This window comes from Staurois parvus, unplaced genomic scaffold (genome assembly GCF_062004578.1).
Source record: "Staurois parvus isolate SC_StPar_1 unplaced genomic scaffold, SC_StPar_1.0 ptg000438l, whole genome shotgun sequence".
NCBI lineage: Eukaryota > Metazoa > Chordata > Amphibia > Anura > Ranidae > Staurois > Staurois parvus.
Genome location: NW_028318234.1, coordinates 7,164,050 through 7,183,820, shown reverse-complemented (window position 1 = coordinate 7,183,820; position 19,771 = coordinate 7,164,050). Strand labels below are relative to the sequence as shown.

The following is a 19,771-nucleotide window of genomic DNA, read 5'->3' as shown; positions in this document are numbered from 1 at the left end:
AAAAAGAATTTAACAGTACAAATAATTGTGTCGTATAAAGATTATACAGGAATGGTAAGAAACCATTAAACAGGTCCAAAGAAAATCAACATGGTGAAAATATAGATATCAATCATGAGATAGAAATAAAGACCTGTACAGAGTATATATCTGTTTACTGCTGGGGCGGTATGGCTAGTCATTGCATTCCAATGTGGAAAAAGAAAAACTACCACAAAAAAGATATTATAAGTGGGAATTGCATATATCTAGATAAGAAATAGTAAAAAAAAAAAAAAAAAAAAAAAAAGAACCCCTCCAAAATATACAGTCTATATATACGAGGCCACAACAAACCCATCCCATCTAGGTGCAAGTATCCATGGATCGCAACCAACGGTCCCATAATTTATTATATTTGTTGGGACAGCCTCCATTAACATATATATCAATTTCTTCCAATGTAGAGTGTTATTAAGATCTGCCATCCACTCCTACAAAATGTTAGGGAGCGCCTGCATCTAATGGCAGGCTACCAATTTCCTGGCACGATGTTTCATGTAAAAAAGTAGTCAAATGCCTATCTGCGTTTGAATCGGGGATTATTCCCAACAAACATGGCTTTGGATCCAGGGGTACAGGAAACCCATATGGCCATGTAAAAATTGGACTACCTGGGTTCAAAATCCATTTATCCGTGGGCATTGCCAGACTAAATGGAGAAACATGCCCAGGGACACATGGCATTTTGGACAGTAGGGATCCCTGTTGGTTCTAAACTGTGCAAGACAAGTTGTAGTGAGATATGAATTCTGTAGAGTTGGGTACGGTGATCAGGCAACTTAAATGAGGCCTTTTTACAGTTATCTAGAACTTCCTCTCATTCCTCATCATCAATATCCCCAATGTCTGTTACCCGTCGAGATTTGAGAGTAGGCCAGGTCAGATGCCTCTGGGGTAAGAAGATCATATAAAGAAGAAATCAGTTTACAGGGCTCTTCTCCATATACCACATCCAGTAATGATATTGGGAATTGGGACATTAGGGCCTGTTGTTCCTGAAATGGAATAGCATAAAATTTTGGAGAGAAAATTCCTGCTTCAGGACCTCAAATGTTTTCAATGCCCCATTTGATATTACATGGGAGAGAAGGTATACACATCTAGAGGTCCACAACTTGTGGTCAGGAAAAAATTAGAAGTTCAGGCAACAATCGGTTGGACCAAAGTGGGGTATGCATATGAAATTGTGGGGCTTTTATTTTGCAAATGGAAAGATCCCAGATTCTCTTATAATGGAAGGCCATTCCTTTAGTGGAGGACTGTGTAGTAGATCCCTGAACACCTCTAAGAATATCCCAGTATGGATGTAACTTGGGTGGAATTTCCAGGTCAGATACTGAGGCACAGAACCTTTCCCTCTCGGTTTTATCAGTATGGTAGAGGTGGGAAAGTTGGGCTGCTAAATAATAGAGACCAAGGTCTGGGTGGGCCGTACTCCCCAAAGTGGTAGAGTTTTTAAGGACACGTCAAGCCAGTTTATGTCTACTTACAAGGGGGTTTCCCCCACCTCTATAGTACAGACATGCATAGAAAAACAGATCACAAATATCTCATACATTGTCATCAAAGTATAAAGAACCCTAGACTCCCTCTGCACACACCCCAACTTGTGCAAGCATTTGTATCAAACAGTGCACAAAAAATTTGGTTGTGCAAACTTGAAAAACAACTAGGAAGATAAATAATCTCTGAAAAGCGAGACAAGGTGGTAGATTCAGGAGCCCTCGAGCCAGCATCCATCCCATAGTGGAGGAAGCACTGCCCATGTGTTGCTGCTGAAGAACATCTGAAAGGAGAGTGTGGCATCAAGTGCAGTGCAAAGTTGGTGAAGTGTCCAAGAGAGCCCCTCTAGAATATATTCGATAAAGGGGGGTATGAAAGGTAGTTCCATGCATGTGGGTGACAGGAGATGAGTTCATATAAACACATATGGCATCCAATATAGCAGAAATGAAAAGGCAACCACGATGGTCAGGAGATGTTGTGCGGCAGGATACCCCGTAATGGCTATGTATTTGTCTTCCAGAAAAAGCAATTGAATACATAACAAATAGAAAGTGAGAAAAACAAAATGTGGACTAGAAGTCAGGTTCAGAAAGGATCCAGCTGATCCAGCCATGTGTTGGCAGCCTTTGGTTCTTCAAAAAAGTGTACACGATTCTCTCCAACCATGCTTAGCCGTGCCGGTTTACTTAAGATGGCGGACTCTAAGGTGTTGTTTAACTGTTAGAATCCTATTGCAGCAACGTTGTATTTCCGCAGAGAAATTTGGAAAAACAGCAATTTTCATGTTGTCAAAAGGTATATTACCTTTCTCCCTGGAGGGCTGTAGTATAGCACCCCGATCTTTTGTAATTGATAAATTTAGCAATTAAGGTCCATGGTGGGGCTCCCTGAGGGGGTGATTTAGTCACATTGCGGTGGGCACGCTCCACTACAAACATAGTAGAGAAAGCCTCCCTACCACAGGTAGAAACAAGGTTTTCCAGGAATCCCACCGGGTTGGTTCCCTCTGCTCCCTCAGGAAGGCCTATTTTCAAAGTCTTCTTGCTTCTTTTGCAATTGGGAGAGAAGATGGCGCGCCTGTTCAAAGGAGTCTTGCAGCGGGGAAGGGCATCCTCTACACAATTCACCATGTCCGTGCTTCAGATACGTGGCCCGCAGCTTCTGAAAGTCCTGCCGAATAAGGGAAATATTCACCTAACTTCTATTTTGGATGTAAGTGATGTTTGGCAGGCAGAGATAGCTTCCAACACCCTGGCCATCTCTGCTGATGGGGATTCCTGGTCAGTAGAGGAGGAGCCGCCATCTTCCCTTTGAACATCCCGCTCTTTATGTCTGTATTTGTCCAGTTTAGCGCTAGCATCCATTGTTTTCTGAGGGGGAGACATGAGTAATGCTGTTAGTCTAACCCTAAGGTGATAAATCTGTTCAGAGAAGCTGTGTGATGTGCAGCAAAAGTGCACTGTGCCTGCATAATGCATGCAAAATGCTCACTGGTTGTCTCCAGAAGGCCACACTACAGGGTACCAAAGAAAGAGCACAAATTAGAGACAGAGTGGTGTTGCCCCATATTTAGTGCCTAAACTTGTGAAATTACACAAAAAGCTTTGAGAATTTAGATATTGGGATTACATATATTTTAATCATAATAAAACAAAGTACAAATAAAATATCTGGACATGTTTATTTTATAGAAGCCAGGGAAAAAGAAGAGGAGACAAGAAATCAAGAGGATGAAGCTGGTCCTGGATCCAAGAATGTGGCATCTAGCTCTCGAGTGACATCTGCTGACTCCAGTTCAAGGTATTTATAGTGAGATGAGAAGCCTAGCTATGCCATTACTGGCCTCAATCTAAAAATGCTAGTTGCCTGGTTCAGCCAGACTGTGAATTACAAAAGCAAAATGTAGAGACAAAAGAGAATTTTTTAATCAGAAGAACTAGCCTTTTAGAAAGAGTGGCGGGAGTGGAGCAACATACTGGCACCTATGCCAGAGATGCTTACCTAAGGTGCCTGTCGGAGGCTTTCAGTTCATGTTTTTCCACTGTACTCATAGTTTTAACTGAACTTCAGGAAAATGGTTAAATACACAGTTAAAATAAATGCATAGGAGCTGTCTTTGCTGTCAATAGATTTACACGTTTGTACATCCAGTCATGAAATTTACACAGCTCTGCCGCACAGCAAAGTTGTGGATCTACATATTTTTTTTTTTTTTTTTTTTTATTACTGTAGTTAGGCAATAGAGTTCAGTCATCTCACAATCTCTAGCCTGGGAATGGAAAAAGGAGCAATAACAGACTGACAAGGGCCTCTCTCCTGCTCTCAGAGTGTTCCTCTAGGGCACATTGCTTGCAGCACACCTGATTGGCCTCTAGTGCTGCATCTCCCTCTCCCAGTTTTGAGTGCCGTTGTACAGGAGCTTACAAATGGATGAAACCAATTTCGTTTAAAATACATGTAATGGTTGTTTAGAAAATACATGACTGCTTTCAATTATATTTAACATTTGTCTGCAAGTTAGTTTAAAGTAAAACTGCAACTTAGCTCATGCAGTGCAAAGTAATAGGTTTTCTTTAAAGTCGGGCTCAGCAAAGTACAAAGGCACTAACCTGGGATGAAAGGGGCAGCACAGTGGCTAAATGGTTAGCATTTCCGCCTGGCAGCACTAGGGTTGTTGGTTCAAATCCCAACCACGGCACTACCTGCCTGGAGTTTGCGTGTTCTCCCTGTGCCTGCATGGGTTTCCTCCGGGTGCTCTGGTTTCCTCCCACACTCCAAAGACATGCAGGTAGGTTGATTGGCTCCTGTCTAAATTAATCCTAATATATGTATGTAGGAATGTGAGTTAGGGACCTTAGATTGTACACCCCTTGAGAGTTAGGGACTGATGTGAATGCAAAATAAATATAAAGCGCTGCATAAATTGATGAGGCTATATAAGTACCTGTAATAAATAAAAGGAGCATTTTACTCACCTGTCCAATGGACACTGTGGTTTCTATCAGTGACCCCAAGTCACTACTGTACTTTGCAGTGACAGGGGTCAGCAGAAGGAACCATAATGCCCAGAGGGGACTCGATATTCGACAAACCAAAGAGTTTAAATGGATTGGTGCTGAGGGCGCTGCTACAGAGTGAAGTTTTGGTAAATGGGCCAAAGGACTAGTATGTATAATGCCGATTTACTTTCAGGTCAGGAGCCGGTTTAATTTTGATGACTTCCCTTACAGAATCTCCTTTCTGCCCACCTCCACTTTTACCAATACTTACCTTCCCTGCATTCACCCACCTCAGCCCCACATAGTTTTTTTTTTTTTTTTAAGATTTTAGATGGGGCTGTGGACATGACAGTGCTTGGGCTTGGTTATTTTCAGCACAGGAGCCATGCACTTGTAAGAGCTGGAGGAGAAAGTCACATATCTCTCCAGATCCAGAAGTATCCGGTAGCTCAGATGGTGAGTATGATTGGCAGGGAAATGCAAGAAAAGTAAATATTAGTAGCAGAGAAAATGTGATATAAAGAGAACCTGTTACTTTTTCAGAATGGGCAAAGATTACCTTAAAGTGTTACTAAACCCCGGACCCTGCATTTACAATATCTGGTCTCCCACAGTACACACAACATGGAAATGCAATTATTGTAGTAAATATAAACTGCTAAATACCTTTTCTCATCAGCAGTTAGAGCAGTCTTGTGACTTCTATCAGTGTCCAGCAGAGCACTGGTTAAAGCTTGTAGGAGGAGTTTTCATTTTGCCCTGATTGTTCTATGAAGCTGCATGACCCCTGACCCTCTGTCTGGACAGTGCTGATTTGGATGCACTCTCCCAAGAAAAAAAAAAAAACTCTCTAGCAATGCAAACCAAACTGAGCATGTGCAGTTTTCCCCCAAGGCTTTGTTTTATCAGGAGATGAGTCGGGTACAGTGGAAGAAGGGGAGGATCACAGAAGACAGCCTTTTTACACAATTTAGAATATTAACCCCTTAGGTTCCACAGTGAGTATAACAAGGATGCTTTACTGCATATACAGACTGATTTTACTGCTGTGGGATTAGTAACACTTTAATTGTAACTTAGGTTTTGCTTTGCACCACATTTTATTATTTAATTTGGTTTTTGGTGCTGCTGGCTGTGACATTTTGATAATGGTACACATGTTCACTATAAGATGTATGTGTGTTTCATTGTAGTGACTCCGAGGACAGCTCAGAGGATGAGGTCATTGGACCTCCTTTGCCCCCTGGTATTTCTCAAGGATCAGATGATGAAATGATTGGCCCTCCCCTTCCTTCGAGTTATAAAGAGAGTGATGAGGATGATGAAGAGGATGACGATGATGTAAGTTTAAATTATTATTATTGTTTGATTCTGCTCATCGCAAGCTCGGTTTTTTTTTTTTTTTTTGGTTTTTTTCCCTTCTTATCATTCATTAAGGGACACTTTTATCTTGGAGGTTTTATAAACTGCCTATAGGTGGCTGGACACTGAAAGTTTGCTCCTCCCCTATGGGCAGCACCTATGTGGTAGGAATGCCTCCTTACAGTGGCTAAATGATTAGCACTTCCGCCTGGCAGTGCTAGGGTCATTGGTTCGAATCCCAGCCACGGCACCACCTGCCTGGAGACTGCATGTTCTCCTTGTGCCTGCGTGGGTTTTCTCTGGTTTCCTCCCACAATCCGAAGGTGTGCGTGCGTGTGTGTGTGTGTGGTGCGTAAATTGACGGCGCTATATAAGTACCTGAAATAAACGAATATTATGAGCAGGAAGTTGTTGCGAAGTACCTCTCACGTCCAGTTCTTCAATTAGGCACTGCTGCATAATGAAGCTGACAGAATGTGGGAGCAGAAAAAAAACCTTATCAGTCTACTGCTGTTCTTTTGCTGTCCAATCTTATATCCATGCCAGGGAATTGGCTTTCCTGTTGCATAATTGCAGTAGACAATATTTAGGTCAGCAGGCTGGCTGTACTGTTTATCTCAGCTGTGTAAATCTCATGAATGTATGGACAACATATTCTTGGGCAAGTAGAATAGCCCTCTTATGCATATCTCAATAGTGTATTGAGCTGTTTTACTGGAGTTCAAATTTAAAGAGGGTTTTAATGTTCAATAAGAACTTTGGATTTATGCATTTTGCAATTGAGTACTGGACGTGATACTTTTTCTGCACAAACTGGACAGACTTTTATGTTTACATAGAAAAAGAAGTCTGTTTTTGCGCAGCTTATCGATCTAACGTCCAGAAAAAGAGAAACTGTCTTGTAACTTGATCTGCAGCCAGGGAATTTTGAGGAAGCTAACATGATGCAGAACTCATAATCTCTGTGCTGTACTTCTACATTTAAATGGTTGTAAAATGCTTTTTTTTACCTTAATACATTAGCAGCAGCAGCAGGAGCCATTGGCTCCTGCTGCTGTCAGTCAAGTGCAGTGAGGAGAAAGCGAGGGTGGAGCTATGCACATTGCAAACATACAAAGGATTTCCCAGCAACACTACCAGCCTGCCTGCAAAATGACAGCAAAGGCATCCAGTGCGTCCCTGCATCCAAATTAGCCGACTACACAAAAAATGGCAAAAGTCCCAACCTATAACCAGCCTTAGCAGTAAGGTGCACATGGAAGGGCAATGCACATCGCAAACAAACAAAGGATTTCCCAGCAACACTTACCAGCCAACCTGCGAAAATACCAATTTTGCCCTGTCTAACATTTGTATCATAAACAGAGGGTTTTGTTTGCACACATTTGCAAATTCAAGCGTAAGCCACAGTCCCGCGTCCTCTGTATACTGTGAACTTAACTCTAAAATTTCCAGAGCCTCCATAGTATTTTTTTGTTGTTGGCTAATTTGAATGCAAGGATGCACTGGATGCCTTTGCTGTCATTTTGGTATAGTTGGGCGTTATGTGCGTCCCTGTACCTTTTTAAGGAGGGATGGGTTGCTCCAGGCACACCTGCTTTTAGCCTATCCATTGATATATGTGCTGCTACTATGGAGGCTCTGGAAATTATAGAGTTCGGTTCCCAGTATACACAGGACCCTTGACGCGGGACTGTGGCTTACGCCAAACTGTTGGACAAGGCCAGATTGTTTTGTTTTTGTTTTTTTTTTGCAGGGTGGCTGGTAAGTGTTGTTGGGAAATCCTTTGTTTGGGGGGTGGTGCTAAGCCCCGCTGTGTATGTCTATGGAGCACGGCTCCATAGACACGCACAACTCCTGGAGCGAGCATGTAGTGTATGCCCCCATAGTAAGCAGCTTGCTATGGAGGCACACAAATATGAGAAGGGAGCCAAGATCACCCTAGAAGAGTAGGCTCGGAGCTGCTCTGTGCAAAACCATTGCACAAAAAAGGTGAATATAACATGTTTATTATTTTAAGAAAAAAAAATTTTTTCTTTTTAGTGTTACTTTAAGGCACAGCTGGAGAACATAGGGATCAGATATGACATTATGAAATATGTATTTACCAATTATACCCATAAACAAATATTTTTAAATATTAACACTTAGATATAAAGTTTTTTTTTTTTTTTCTGTCTTATTTATTGAGTGGTGTTCTTCTTTCTTCTTCCTCGTGCAAACCGTTTGCTCAGCGCTTTACAAATCGAAGGTAGACATTACAGGTACGATACAATTTGGTACAAGAGGAAACAGAGGGCCCTGCTATACCCAATTCCAATTCTTGTGATATATAACATGACTTGCTGCATTAAAAGAGCTGAATGTTAGCAAGGTATCAGAACAGGTCTTCATTTTGACCCTTGCATTGTCAGTGTTTTATTCTGTGTCCCCAGTGATAATTGTTCCTCTTTGTATGTCTCCTGTAGTGCTGGGGTCTCCAAACTACGGCCCACTACAAGATATTTTACCTGGCCTACAGCCAGGGTCAGTGGCGTATCCTCAATGTGCACTGAGGTTTTGGGTCCACAGAGGCTGCCTATCGTCTCTGCTTATGATGTAATGGGTGACTGTGAAGGGGACCCTGGTTTAAGGGGGGGGGGACTCTGATTGGAACTCTGATGAATTATAGAATCTGATGTGGACTCTGATGTAAGGGAAGACTGTGTTGGTGACCCTGACAGAGATTATTTCAACTTGCAATTATTTGTAAAATATATGGTGTGGCCCCCTTACTGAAACATAGTGGAATGGTGTTTATTATGGGCCAACATTTTGTTGGTGCCCCTTATAGCCTGCGGGTGGGGCTGTATTCATCTGCTGTATTGTTTAAGCATACAAGCAAAATATTTTATAACCTGGAAAGAAAATAATGTAGTTTATTAATGATGTACATAGGACTAATATTGGTCTTAGACTAATTTTAGTTAATTGAGATAATCATTATACATACCTTATAGGGCAGAGGTAGGCAACTTTTTGAGCACAGTTGTGGCAAAAAATGTTATTGAAATTGAGAGCTCTGGTTTTATAAAGAAAAATGTCAACTACACACTCTCTCAATCATGAAAAGGAATTTTTATAGTGTAAATACTGTGAACTGCGTCAGATATAGTAAGAGAAATGAACATCCTTCACTTTTATGCCTCAGGTCAGTCCCAATTCCTGCGCCCCTAGTCCTCGGAGCAGCCCCAATTCATAAACCTTCATACCTTAGATCACTGGACTCCTCTGCTCTTCTGTCCCACCAATGTACCCCCTTTCTCATCTGTCACACCACTGTATCCTCAGCACATCTGCCCCACCACTGTATCCTCAGCACATCTGCCCCACCACTGTATCCTCAGCACATCTGCCCCACCACTGAACCCCCTTTTCATCTGCCCTGCCGCTGTACCCTCCTGCTCACCTGCCCCACCACTGTATCCTCAGCACATCTGCCCCACCACTGAATCCCCTTCTCATCTGCCCTGCCGCTGTACCCTCCTCACCTGCCCCACCACTGTATCCTCAGCACATCTGCCCCACCACTGAATCCCCTTCTCATATGCCCTGCCGCTGTACCCTTGTGCTCACCTGCCCCGCTGCTGTACCCTCCTGCTCACCTGCTGTACCCTCCTGATTATCTGCCCCGCTGCTGTACCCTCCTGATTATCTGCCCTAATGCTGTACCCTCTCCCTACCTGTGATATGACGATATGCAGAGCGGTACAGGGAAGCAGAGCTGAGACATGGCTACCTGTACTGGCACACTCATCCCTGCTGATCAGCCTCTTGCATCCAGCCCAGGTTCTAGTATGTGATGTCACATACAAGCATCTGTAATGGAAGCATAGTCGGGCTTTTTCTGAAAGCAGTGAGCCTGTTTGCAAGATTGTAAGTTGAGAACTCCCAGCTGAGCAAAAATTTGGTGCAATTTTTTCATTGCACTGAATACTGGCTTTGGCTTAAAGGGACGCAGAGTGAAGGGGTTAACTAGTAAGCGAGACAGAGTGCAGAGGATGGGAGCAGGCGATGCAGAGGTCGGTAGTAGATGACACAGAGCTGAGGGGTTCATAGCTATGTGAGCAATTAATGGGAAAAAGAAATAGCAAGGGGGACAGGGATTGTAAAAACGTGAGCTATGGCAAACAATAAGTCATTTTAATGTGTCAGCAGGATAAAAGTCAGATGAGGATGTGCCAAAGGTTTACCACCTGTCCTCTCCACACAAAATTAAAATGGCCAGTGTAGTAGTGGAGCAGCAGCAATTGAAAACAAACAAGTAGCTAACTATTTCAAAAAAGTTCCCAGAAGCTCAACCGTAATTTCACCAACTGTCACCTGATTGTAGTTTTCTCAATCACAGTGAAATCCCTTCTTTCTGAGATTGGTAGTGGCAACCAAGCAAGTCCTCTTCCTCTAGATGGTGGTCAGGGCTAGCAGGACTTGTGATTGGCTTTAGCAGTGGCCAATCATAGTCCTCATCCTTCTGGAAACAGGGACCACCCTCCTAGAAGAACTGCACCCAATCTCTTCTCCCATCACAAAAGCTGCATGGATCGTTGTTGCGGCTGCAAATGACGATCACAGCTACAGCAAAGATAGAGAACCAAACAAATGTTTCCCGTCTTGTACGATGTGTGGGGGCACTGCGCCGCCTCCTTCTGAGATCAGAATGCATTATTAGTGTGGCAGGGGCTGTGTCTCGGTGACAATTCCCTGTGCTGCTCTGTTGATGTGGAGGGAGTCGTGTGCCAGCAAAAGAGGCTTTGCGTGCCCAGGATTGCCTGCCTTTGTTATAGGGCCAACTGTGTTCTCTAGCAGACCAATTTAGAAAAGGTCAAATATATAGAAAAATGCTATAGCATCACTCTATATGAATTGTGTTTGAGTAAATATTCTGTGTTTTCTATCCCCCACTTATGATGCTTTTACATACATTCCTACCATATGGATCACATAGTGCTTGTGTGTTTTTTTTTTTTTTTTTTGCCTTAATGCATTCTCTGCATTAAAGTGATACTAAAGTATTGTGTTTTTTTTAATTCTTTTTTTAAATGTGCTTTGCCTCATGCAATGTGCCCTGTCCCATGTAATGTGCCCTGTGTCCGTTGTAATGTTTCCTGTGCTCTGTCCCATGTAATGTGCCTTGCCCTTATGTAATATGCCCTGCTCTTGTGTAACATGCCCTGCCTCAATGTAATGTGCTCTTTTCCCACATAACGTGCCCTGCCTCCATGTAATGTGCCCTGCTACCACATAACGTGCCCTGCCTCCATGTAATGTGCCCTGCTACCACATAACATGCCCTGCCTCCATGTAATGTGCCCTGCTCCCAAATAATGTGCCCTGCTCCCAAATAATGTGCCCTGCCTCCATGTAATGTGCCCTGCCTCCATGTAATGTGCCCTGCTCCCAAATAACGTGCCCTGCTTCCACATAACGTGCCCTGCCTCCACGTAATGTGCCCTGCCTCCACGTAATGTGCCCTGCCTCCACGTAATGTGCCCTGCCTCCACGTAATGTGCCCTGCCTCCACGTAATGTGCCCTGCCTCCACGTAATGTGCCCTGCCTCCACGTAATGTGCCCTGCTCCCAAATAATGTGCCCTGCCTCCATGTAGTGTGCCCTGCTCCCAAATAATGTGCCCTGCCTCCATGTAATGTGCCCTGCCTCCATGTAATGTGCCCTGCTCCCAAATAATGTGCCCTGCCTCCATGTAGTGTGCCCTGCTCCCAAATAATGTGCCCTGCCTCCATGTAATGTGCCCTGCCTCCATGTAATGTGCCCTGCCTCCATGTAATGTGCCCTGCTCCCAAATAATGTGCCCTGCCTCCATGTAGTGTGCCCTGCTCCCAAATAATGTGCCCTGCCTCCATGTAATGTGCCCTGCCTCCATGTAATGTGCCCTGCCTCCATGTAATGTGCCCTGCCTCCATGTAATGTGCCCTGCCTCCATGTAATGTGCCCTGCTCCCAAATAATGTGCCCTGCCTCCATGTAGTGTGCCCTGCTCCCAAATAATGTGCCCTGCCTCCATGTAATGTGCCCTGCCTCCATGTAATGTGCCCTGCTCCAAAATAACGTGCCCTGCCTCCACGTAATGTGCCCTGCTCCCACATAACGTGCCCTGCCTCCACGTAATGTGCCCTGCTCCCAAATAACGTGCCCTGCCTCCATGTAATGTGCTCTGTTACCACATAATGTGCCCTGCCTCCATGTAATGTGCCCTGCTTCCATGTAAATGTGCCCTGCTTCCCCCTCATGCAGTGTGCCCTCCTGAGCCCCTCTACCCTATCCTGCTGCCCCCCTACACATTATTTGGACCCAGAATGGAGCACTTCTGCAAAAAAAGAAAGCACAAGTTTTGTATTAAATAGGTACATTTTAATATTTTATTCTTTTATTTAATACTCTTTCTGAAAATAATTGTTATTATCAACAGATCATAGTATATAAAAAGTGCAGCGCTAATACAAAATTAGATAAAAGTATATATACATGTACAGATTCATGCAATATAAAGTGTCTTCGTGCATACAGATATACGCCACTATACTGTGGCTAATAGGACGTGAGGAAGGATTGTTACATCCAAAGGTGAGTTCAGCGTGAGGATGTGAACCAAGTCTCAAACAATCTATAGCTCTCCAGACGACACCGACTGTGTGCACGGTGAAACAATGGGGGTACAAATTGCACACTCACCAGATGCGCAACCTTTGTGCGCTTTTCTATAACATAAGGACCTCCAATCATTCAACTAGGGTCTGGTCAGATCTGGTCAGGTCCCCTTCTTTCTCCAGAACCTTGCGATCAGCCTTCTCCTTAAGTGATCACCACTCTCCGAATAAACCTGGCTCCCGCAGGAGCTCAGAAAAAAGCAAAGGAGGCCAATAGTGCAGTATGTCTATGGGTGCATTTATTCCCACATACAAACAAAGGGTACAAGGTATGGAGTAGAATAAAGATACTGACCCAGTATATAGTTGCCGCCGGGACCCCTCGTGGTGCCGGCGGTGATAGCGTCGAGCGACAGCTCTTAGTCAAAGGGTTTTTGGCTATCAGCTGCTGACGCCGCTCTGTCCTATAAATAAGGGGAATAATGCACGCATCGTTAACATGCGCCATTTTCCCAAAGATAGATGTCCTCACAAATGGGCGCCATTTTGGCGTAGTCCTTGTTACCGCGCATGCGCGAGCATACGTCGGAACGCAGAGGATATCTATACAAGATCGCCGGAGGAAGAAATGTTGCCATGGGGACAGAACACACTTTGTGCAATCCTGAGGATCAATCCAAACAAGTGTGTCTTATCCAAAAATAAGTTGTTATAACTACCATGTTTCAAAAAGGTCAAATCTTCCTATGAAAAGAAAAAACGGACTTTATTATTCAGGTCCTCAAACACACACCATAATTTATTAGGCTATATCCAGGTTAATGGCAACATATATCTCAGGCGATCCTTTATGTATATTCTAACGAATTCCATCATACAATTTCTTAGTTTATAAAAAACATCATATTAAAATCAGTATAAAATATTGTGTAATGGATACTCTTCGGATACAGTGAAACTATATAATTGTTATAGAATCCATGTTATATGACTAACACCCAATCGTAATAAAAATATGTATCCAATGTAAGTATACAACCACTCATAATGCTATGTACAAACACCGCAATATACACATGCAGAGATACATAAAAGATGGAAATATATCCCATAGAGTATAACAATCTATGTCTTAAAATATATGATGTCTATGAAATATATTTAGACATCCACATGAAAACATTATACAGATATGTGAAAATATCCTGACACTATATAGTGTTTATTGGTTAAAAAATCTAAAATATATATCAAAGAAAAAGAAAAAGAGAAGGAAAAAAGAAAAATAGACTTCGCCATAACCAGAAGAAACAAAAAATGAAATAATGTAATGCCCTCTTACACATATTCTCTGACGCAAGAGAACCAAATACCAAATTATGTGTATATATACGGGAATATAGAAGGTCTCTATCAGCCAGAGTTCGTTAACTGTTATCGATAAAGCAGTTCAAATCTAATTCTATGTTAAGCCCCCTAGGACGCATAGAATCCATCTGGAAAATCCACTTAGTTTCCATCTGCGACACTACTCTCTTCTTATTGGTGCCCCTCCAGTGTGATTGAACTGCATCTATTCCCACAAACATCAAAGAGGATGGGTCTCTATTGTGATGTGTTCTATAATGCATAGAAAGTGAATGATCTTTGAAACCCTTCCTCACATTATTGACATGTTCCCTAAGTCTGTCCTTAAGTTTCCTAGTCGTGCGTCCAATATACTGTTTCTTGCAGGGACACTGCAAGAGATAAACAACGTATCTGCTATTGCAGGAGATAAAATTCTTAATTTTAAAGGTTTTTCCTGTAATGGTAGAGGTGAAATCTTCAATTTTACGTTTCCTTTTACCATTACAAGTGCATATAACGCACCTGTTACATGGAAAAAAACCTTTTATATCCCCAAATAAAGATACGGACTGTGGAGGGTTGATGACATTTGGGGCAATGAGGTTTCTCAAAGTCTGTGCCTTTCTATATATTATTTCAGGTTTTTCTGGCAGAATTTTTGTTAAAACCGGATCCGCTCTCAAAATTTTCCAATTTTGGTTTATTATTTTAGATATTGTTTTATATTGTCTGGAAAACGTGGTTATGAAAGGGCAGACTTTTGGTGGCTTATGTGAAGTATTATTAGCCAGTAACGCTTCTCTACTCATGTGTGCTACATTTTGGATAGTCTGAGTGAGATGCGTTTCCTCATATCCCTTCTCCATAAATCTACTTTTCAAGATGTTGGCTTGGGATAAATAAGTGTCTACAGAGGTACAATTTCGCCTTATTCTAAGAAATTGTCCTTTCGGTATGTTTGAAAGCCACAAAGGATGGTGGCAACTATTAACGGGAATATATCCATTCCTATCTGCTGATTTAAAGAAAGATGAAGTTATAATCTTATTATCCGAATTTATTAATGTCAAATCTAGAAAATTAACTTTAGTTTTACTGTATTCAAATGTCAATTTGATGTTTAAGGTATTGTTATTAAGCGTCCCAAAAAAATTTATTAAGGCTTGTTCGTCTCCTTTCCATACAAGGAGGATGTCATCAATATATCGTTTGTAAAAATATAATTCTGGCCAATCTCTGGCATATACGACATCCTCCTCCCATCTGGCCATAAACAGGTTGGCCAGACTCGGAGCGAATTTGGCTCCCATAGCGACGCCCCTTGTTTGTAAATAGAAGGAGCCATCGAACCAGAAATAATTTCTGGTCATGGCGAAGTCCAGAAGTGTCAAGATAAAATTTTGATGTAAAACTGTTAGAGTTGATTCGTCAAGGTAAAATTTTACAGCCTGCATGCCCTCTACATGATCAATGCTGGTATACAGAGACGTGACATCAGCAGTGACTAAAAACGTATTATCATCTGTAGAAAGATCTTTTATATCTTGTAGGACCTGTTTGGTGTCCCTCAAGTACGAGGGGGTTTTCTGTACCAACGGCTGTAAAAAATAGTCAATATATTCACCGACTTTTGAGCACAAAGACCCAATCCCACTAATCATTGGTCTACCAGGGGGATTTTCTGGATTCTTATGTACCTTTGGAAGAATATACATTATAGGTAATCTTGGAGCTGAAGGGCATAGGAACTCTCTTTCTTTCTTATTTATTATATTGTCCTGGTAACCCCTGGTAATAATGGTTTTTAAAGCTTTTTTATACGTTATTAGAGGATTTTTTGTTAAAGGGCAATATGTATCCTTATCTTCAAGAATGTTATAAACTTCTTTAATATAGTTATCTTTACTCAAGACTACAACCCCACCACCCTTATCGGCAGGTCTTATAACTAAATCTTTCCGGTTCAAAAGAGAATCCATAGCTTTATCTGACTCACGGTTATTTTTGTAATTTTTCACTTTGATTGTTGTCAAATCTTTCAATGTTGTTTCTTTAAAAGCATTTATATAGTTTTGTGACTGAGGGGGAGGGTTAAACAAGGACGCATTATGCAAATTGGAATAAGTTGTTATATTTGAAGTATTCCTTGATATAGGATTCAAGAAAAAATGCTTTTTTAATGATACCGATCTCACAAATTTGTGTAGATCAATATATGTGCGGAATTTATCCAACTTGTTGTCGGGTGCATATTTTAATCCCTTATCAAGGAGATCTAATTCCTGTGGGGTTAGAACTTTACCGCTCAGGTTGAAAATCCCTTTACCTTTTAAAATTTCCTCTTTTTTGGGTCTGTTGACCTATCAACAGATCGCTGATCATACTGATGTTTTGTGAGCTGTAGATGTGTACATTATTTCAGGGGTTCTCCAAGATCCCAAACTTTTTGCCAGGGGTTCCTCGAAGGTATAAAGGTTGAGAAACACATGCCTAACACATTACCCCAGTTCTGAGGGAAAAGGGTACCTTAACGCTCTTATGCTCAGGCAGCATTAAGAGCCCTGTCATTCTTGCATAACCCTTCTGGAGCTTCGCCTGCCAGCCAATGAGCAGTGGCGTTGCATTCGTGCACGTTACCCTTCCCATCCACAGGACTGTATTATCAGTGCTGGGCCTACAAGCAGGGGCGTCCACAGGACAGCGTTATCAGTGCGGCAGATGAGGGGTTTGTGGAGTCACAACAGTGCGGCAGTTGGCATCTCGGCCTGGGGATTGTATGTACTGTATTTGCTCTGTCAGCTGTGAGACACTGCAAACCTGCAATTGTCTTCTTCCACCCTTGATCCACCCCCCCCCCACCCCAGCCATCATGGGCACCTTCCTTGTGAACAATTTACAGACTTATTCTGGTTAAGGCCAGACATCAAGCACTCCCTATGTTTTGGTTGCTGGCTGCCAAAATCTCTCTGTTTCTAGATAGTGTCGGACACACGCACTCAATATTCTTTCACTCCACACAGCATCAAGGAAGCATCTCCCTGCTGCTGCATCTGCTGCAAGGAGACACATGGAACTTTGATCTTTAATCCATGTCTGCTGCCTGCTTACAGTGATAATGGCCACCTTAACCTCTGATTACGAAACTATTCACTAGCTACTTACCTGTCCAGGTTTTGTGAGTACTCAAAGCCTTACCTTTTACCCAGAGCCTGTGAATTGCTTACTGCACTGTGGCTACAACATGTCTGATTCTATTCTTTGCGGGGGAAGGGGAAATGCAGTCCCACTGTACTGCCCAGCATGCCCTGCATTAATGGGTTTGGGTACTGCTTGCACCACACCCCGGATAGTAGCGATGTCTGTAGCCTGGAATCATACTGCCCTCTCAGTATGGAGTCTCTTCCCTCATCTTGTTTGGTGTGGCTGAGTCCTTTGCCTTTTCAGAGTCTTTTACCACAGTCATACAGGATTTCATAACCCTAATACCCAATTGTTTTTTAGATTTTAATTGCAGAGGCTGTAAGCTTTTTACCAGGCCCTCCAGCCTATGTGATATCTGATTTTCTTGTGGCCTTGGTGACTCCTGAACCACAGGCTGCTGATACTGTGTCTAATTCTAAATCAATTAAATCTTTGACTGATGAGCTTTCCTCTAAGGATTTGCTGTCCACTGCTATCACTGCTAATGCTGGCCATAGACGAGACGTTTATCAGCCGAATTGTTGGCCGATAAAGGAAAAATCAGTCAATGCTGCCACCAATGCTTACGAAAAACAGACGTTTTTCGTAGATTTTCCAGCATGACCGATAAAAAGAGATGAGAAGAACTGCGAAAATCAGCCGACGACATTGCCCCACTAACGGTGTGAATATCGGCCGATTTATTTGTTCGGCTGACAATTCGGCCGTTAAACGTCCTGTCTATAGCTTACATAAGTTAAAGGAGACTTTCAGCTTTTATTGGGGTACACACCACTCTGAAGCTAGAGGATCAGCACAACATACAAAGCCATCCACAACTCTGCACCGAGCTACATCACCAGCCTTTCTCAAAATAAAAACCAAATCATCTCCTTTGCTCCTCCCGAGACCTCCTGCTCTCTAGCTGCTTTGTCTTTTCTTTTCATGCTTGCTTCTAGGACTTTTGCTAAGCCTCTCTCATCCTTTGGTGCTCTCTACTCCAATCTGTTCAGATTTCTCCTACTCTGTCCACCATTAGGCAATCCATAAAAACTCATCTGTTCAGAGAAGCCTGTTCCACCTCCACCTTAAAACTGTACTTCTAATTTCTCCATCAACTCATCCCTACACAGTTATTACCTTTTTATATCACGTTCACCTATTACATTGTAATCTGCCATGAGAAGGGCCCTCCTAATCCTCTTGTCTTTAATTTTGTTCTGTATGTAATGTTTTTTATATTTTAGAGTGCTGCACAAACTGTTGGTGCTACATAAATCCTGTAATATAATAATGGATCTTATTGCTAACACTTTGAAAGAGACACGTTCAGCCCCACATTGAAACAAAGTAGTTTTCTGTGAGGATCCTATGTACAACACTGAAGAAATGACACTTTGCTACAATGTGACGTATTGAGTGTACAGCTTGTATAACATGTAAATTTGCTGTCCCTCAAAATATCTCCACACAGCCATTAATGTCTGAACCGCTGGCAACAAAAGTGAGTACACCCCTAAGTGGCAATGTCCAAATTGGGCCCAAAGTGTCAATATTTTGTGTGGCCGCCATTATTTTCCGGCACTGCCTTAACCCTCTTGGGCATGGAGTTCACCAGAGCTTCACAGGTTGCCACTGGAGTCCTCTTCCACTCCTCCATGACAACATCACAGAGCTTGTGGATGTTAGAGACCTTGCGCTCCTCCACCTTCTGTTTAAGGATGCCCCACAGATGCTCAATATCGTTTAGGACTGGAGACATGCTTGGTCAGTCCATCAACTTTACCCTCAGCTTCTTTAGCAAGGCAGTGGTCGTCTTGGAGGTGTGTTTGGGGTCGTTATCATGTTGGAATACTGCCCTGCGACCCAGTCTCTGAAGGGAGGGGATCATGCTCTGCTTCAGTACTTCACAGTACATGTTGGCATTCATGGTTCCCTCAATAAGTTGTAGCTCCCCAGTGCCAGCAGCACTCATGCAGCCCCAGACCATGACACTCCCACCATCATGCTTGACTGTAGGCAAGACACACTTGTGTTTGTACTCCTCACCTGGTTGCCGCCACACATGCTTGACACCATCTGAACCAAATCAGTTTATCTTGGTCTCATCAGACCACAGGACATGGTTCCAGTAATCCATGTCCTTAGTCTGTTTGTCTTCAGCAAACTGAGGGTTTCCTTGTGTATCATCTTTAGAAGAGGCTTCCTTCTGGGACGACAGCCATGTAGACCAATTTGATGCAGTGTGCGGCGTATGGTCTGAGCACTGACAGGCTGACCCCCCACCCCTTCAATCTCTGCAGGAATGCTGACAGCACTCATAGGTCTATTTCCCAAAGACAACCTCTGGATATGACACCGTGCACTCAACTTCCTTGGTCGACCAGTTTCAGGGTCTTGGCAATCTTCTTATAGCCTAGGCCATCTTTATGTAGAGCAACAATTCTTTTTTTTTTTTTATAGATCATCCGAGACTTCTTTGCCATGAGGTGCCATGTTGAACTTCCAGTGACCAGTATGAGAAAGTGAGAGCGATAACACCACATTTATCACACCTGCTCTCCATTCACACCTGATGCCTTGTAATACTAACAAGTTATATGACACCAGGGAGGGAAAATTATTAATTGGCCCTAATTTGGACATTTTCACTTAGGGGTGTACTCACTTTTGTTGCCAGACTTTTAGA

At 42.7% G+C, this 19,771-nt stretch overlaps 1 protein-coding gene across 2 annotated transcripts in view; it reads left to right on the top strand.

Moving 5' to 3' along the window:
• The window catches only part of WDR70 (WD repeat domain 70), a 411,295-nt gene that overhangs the window by 11,390 nt on the left and 380,134 nt on the right, over nucleotides 1-19,771 (top strand). For both annotated transcript variants that reach the window (XM_089687833.1, XM_089687834.1), the window contains exons 4-5: nucleotides 3,240-3,348; nucleotides 5,741-5,888. In XM_089687833.1, the coding sequence (XP_089543959.1) occupies nucleotides 3,240-3,348; nucleotides 5,741-5,888 (257 nt within the window). The remainder of the gene's footprint in view (nucleotides 1-3,239; nucleotides 3,349-5,740; nucleotides 5,889-19,771) is intronic.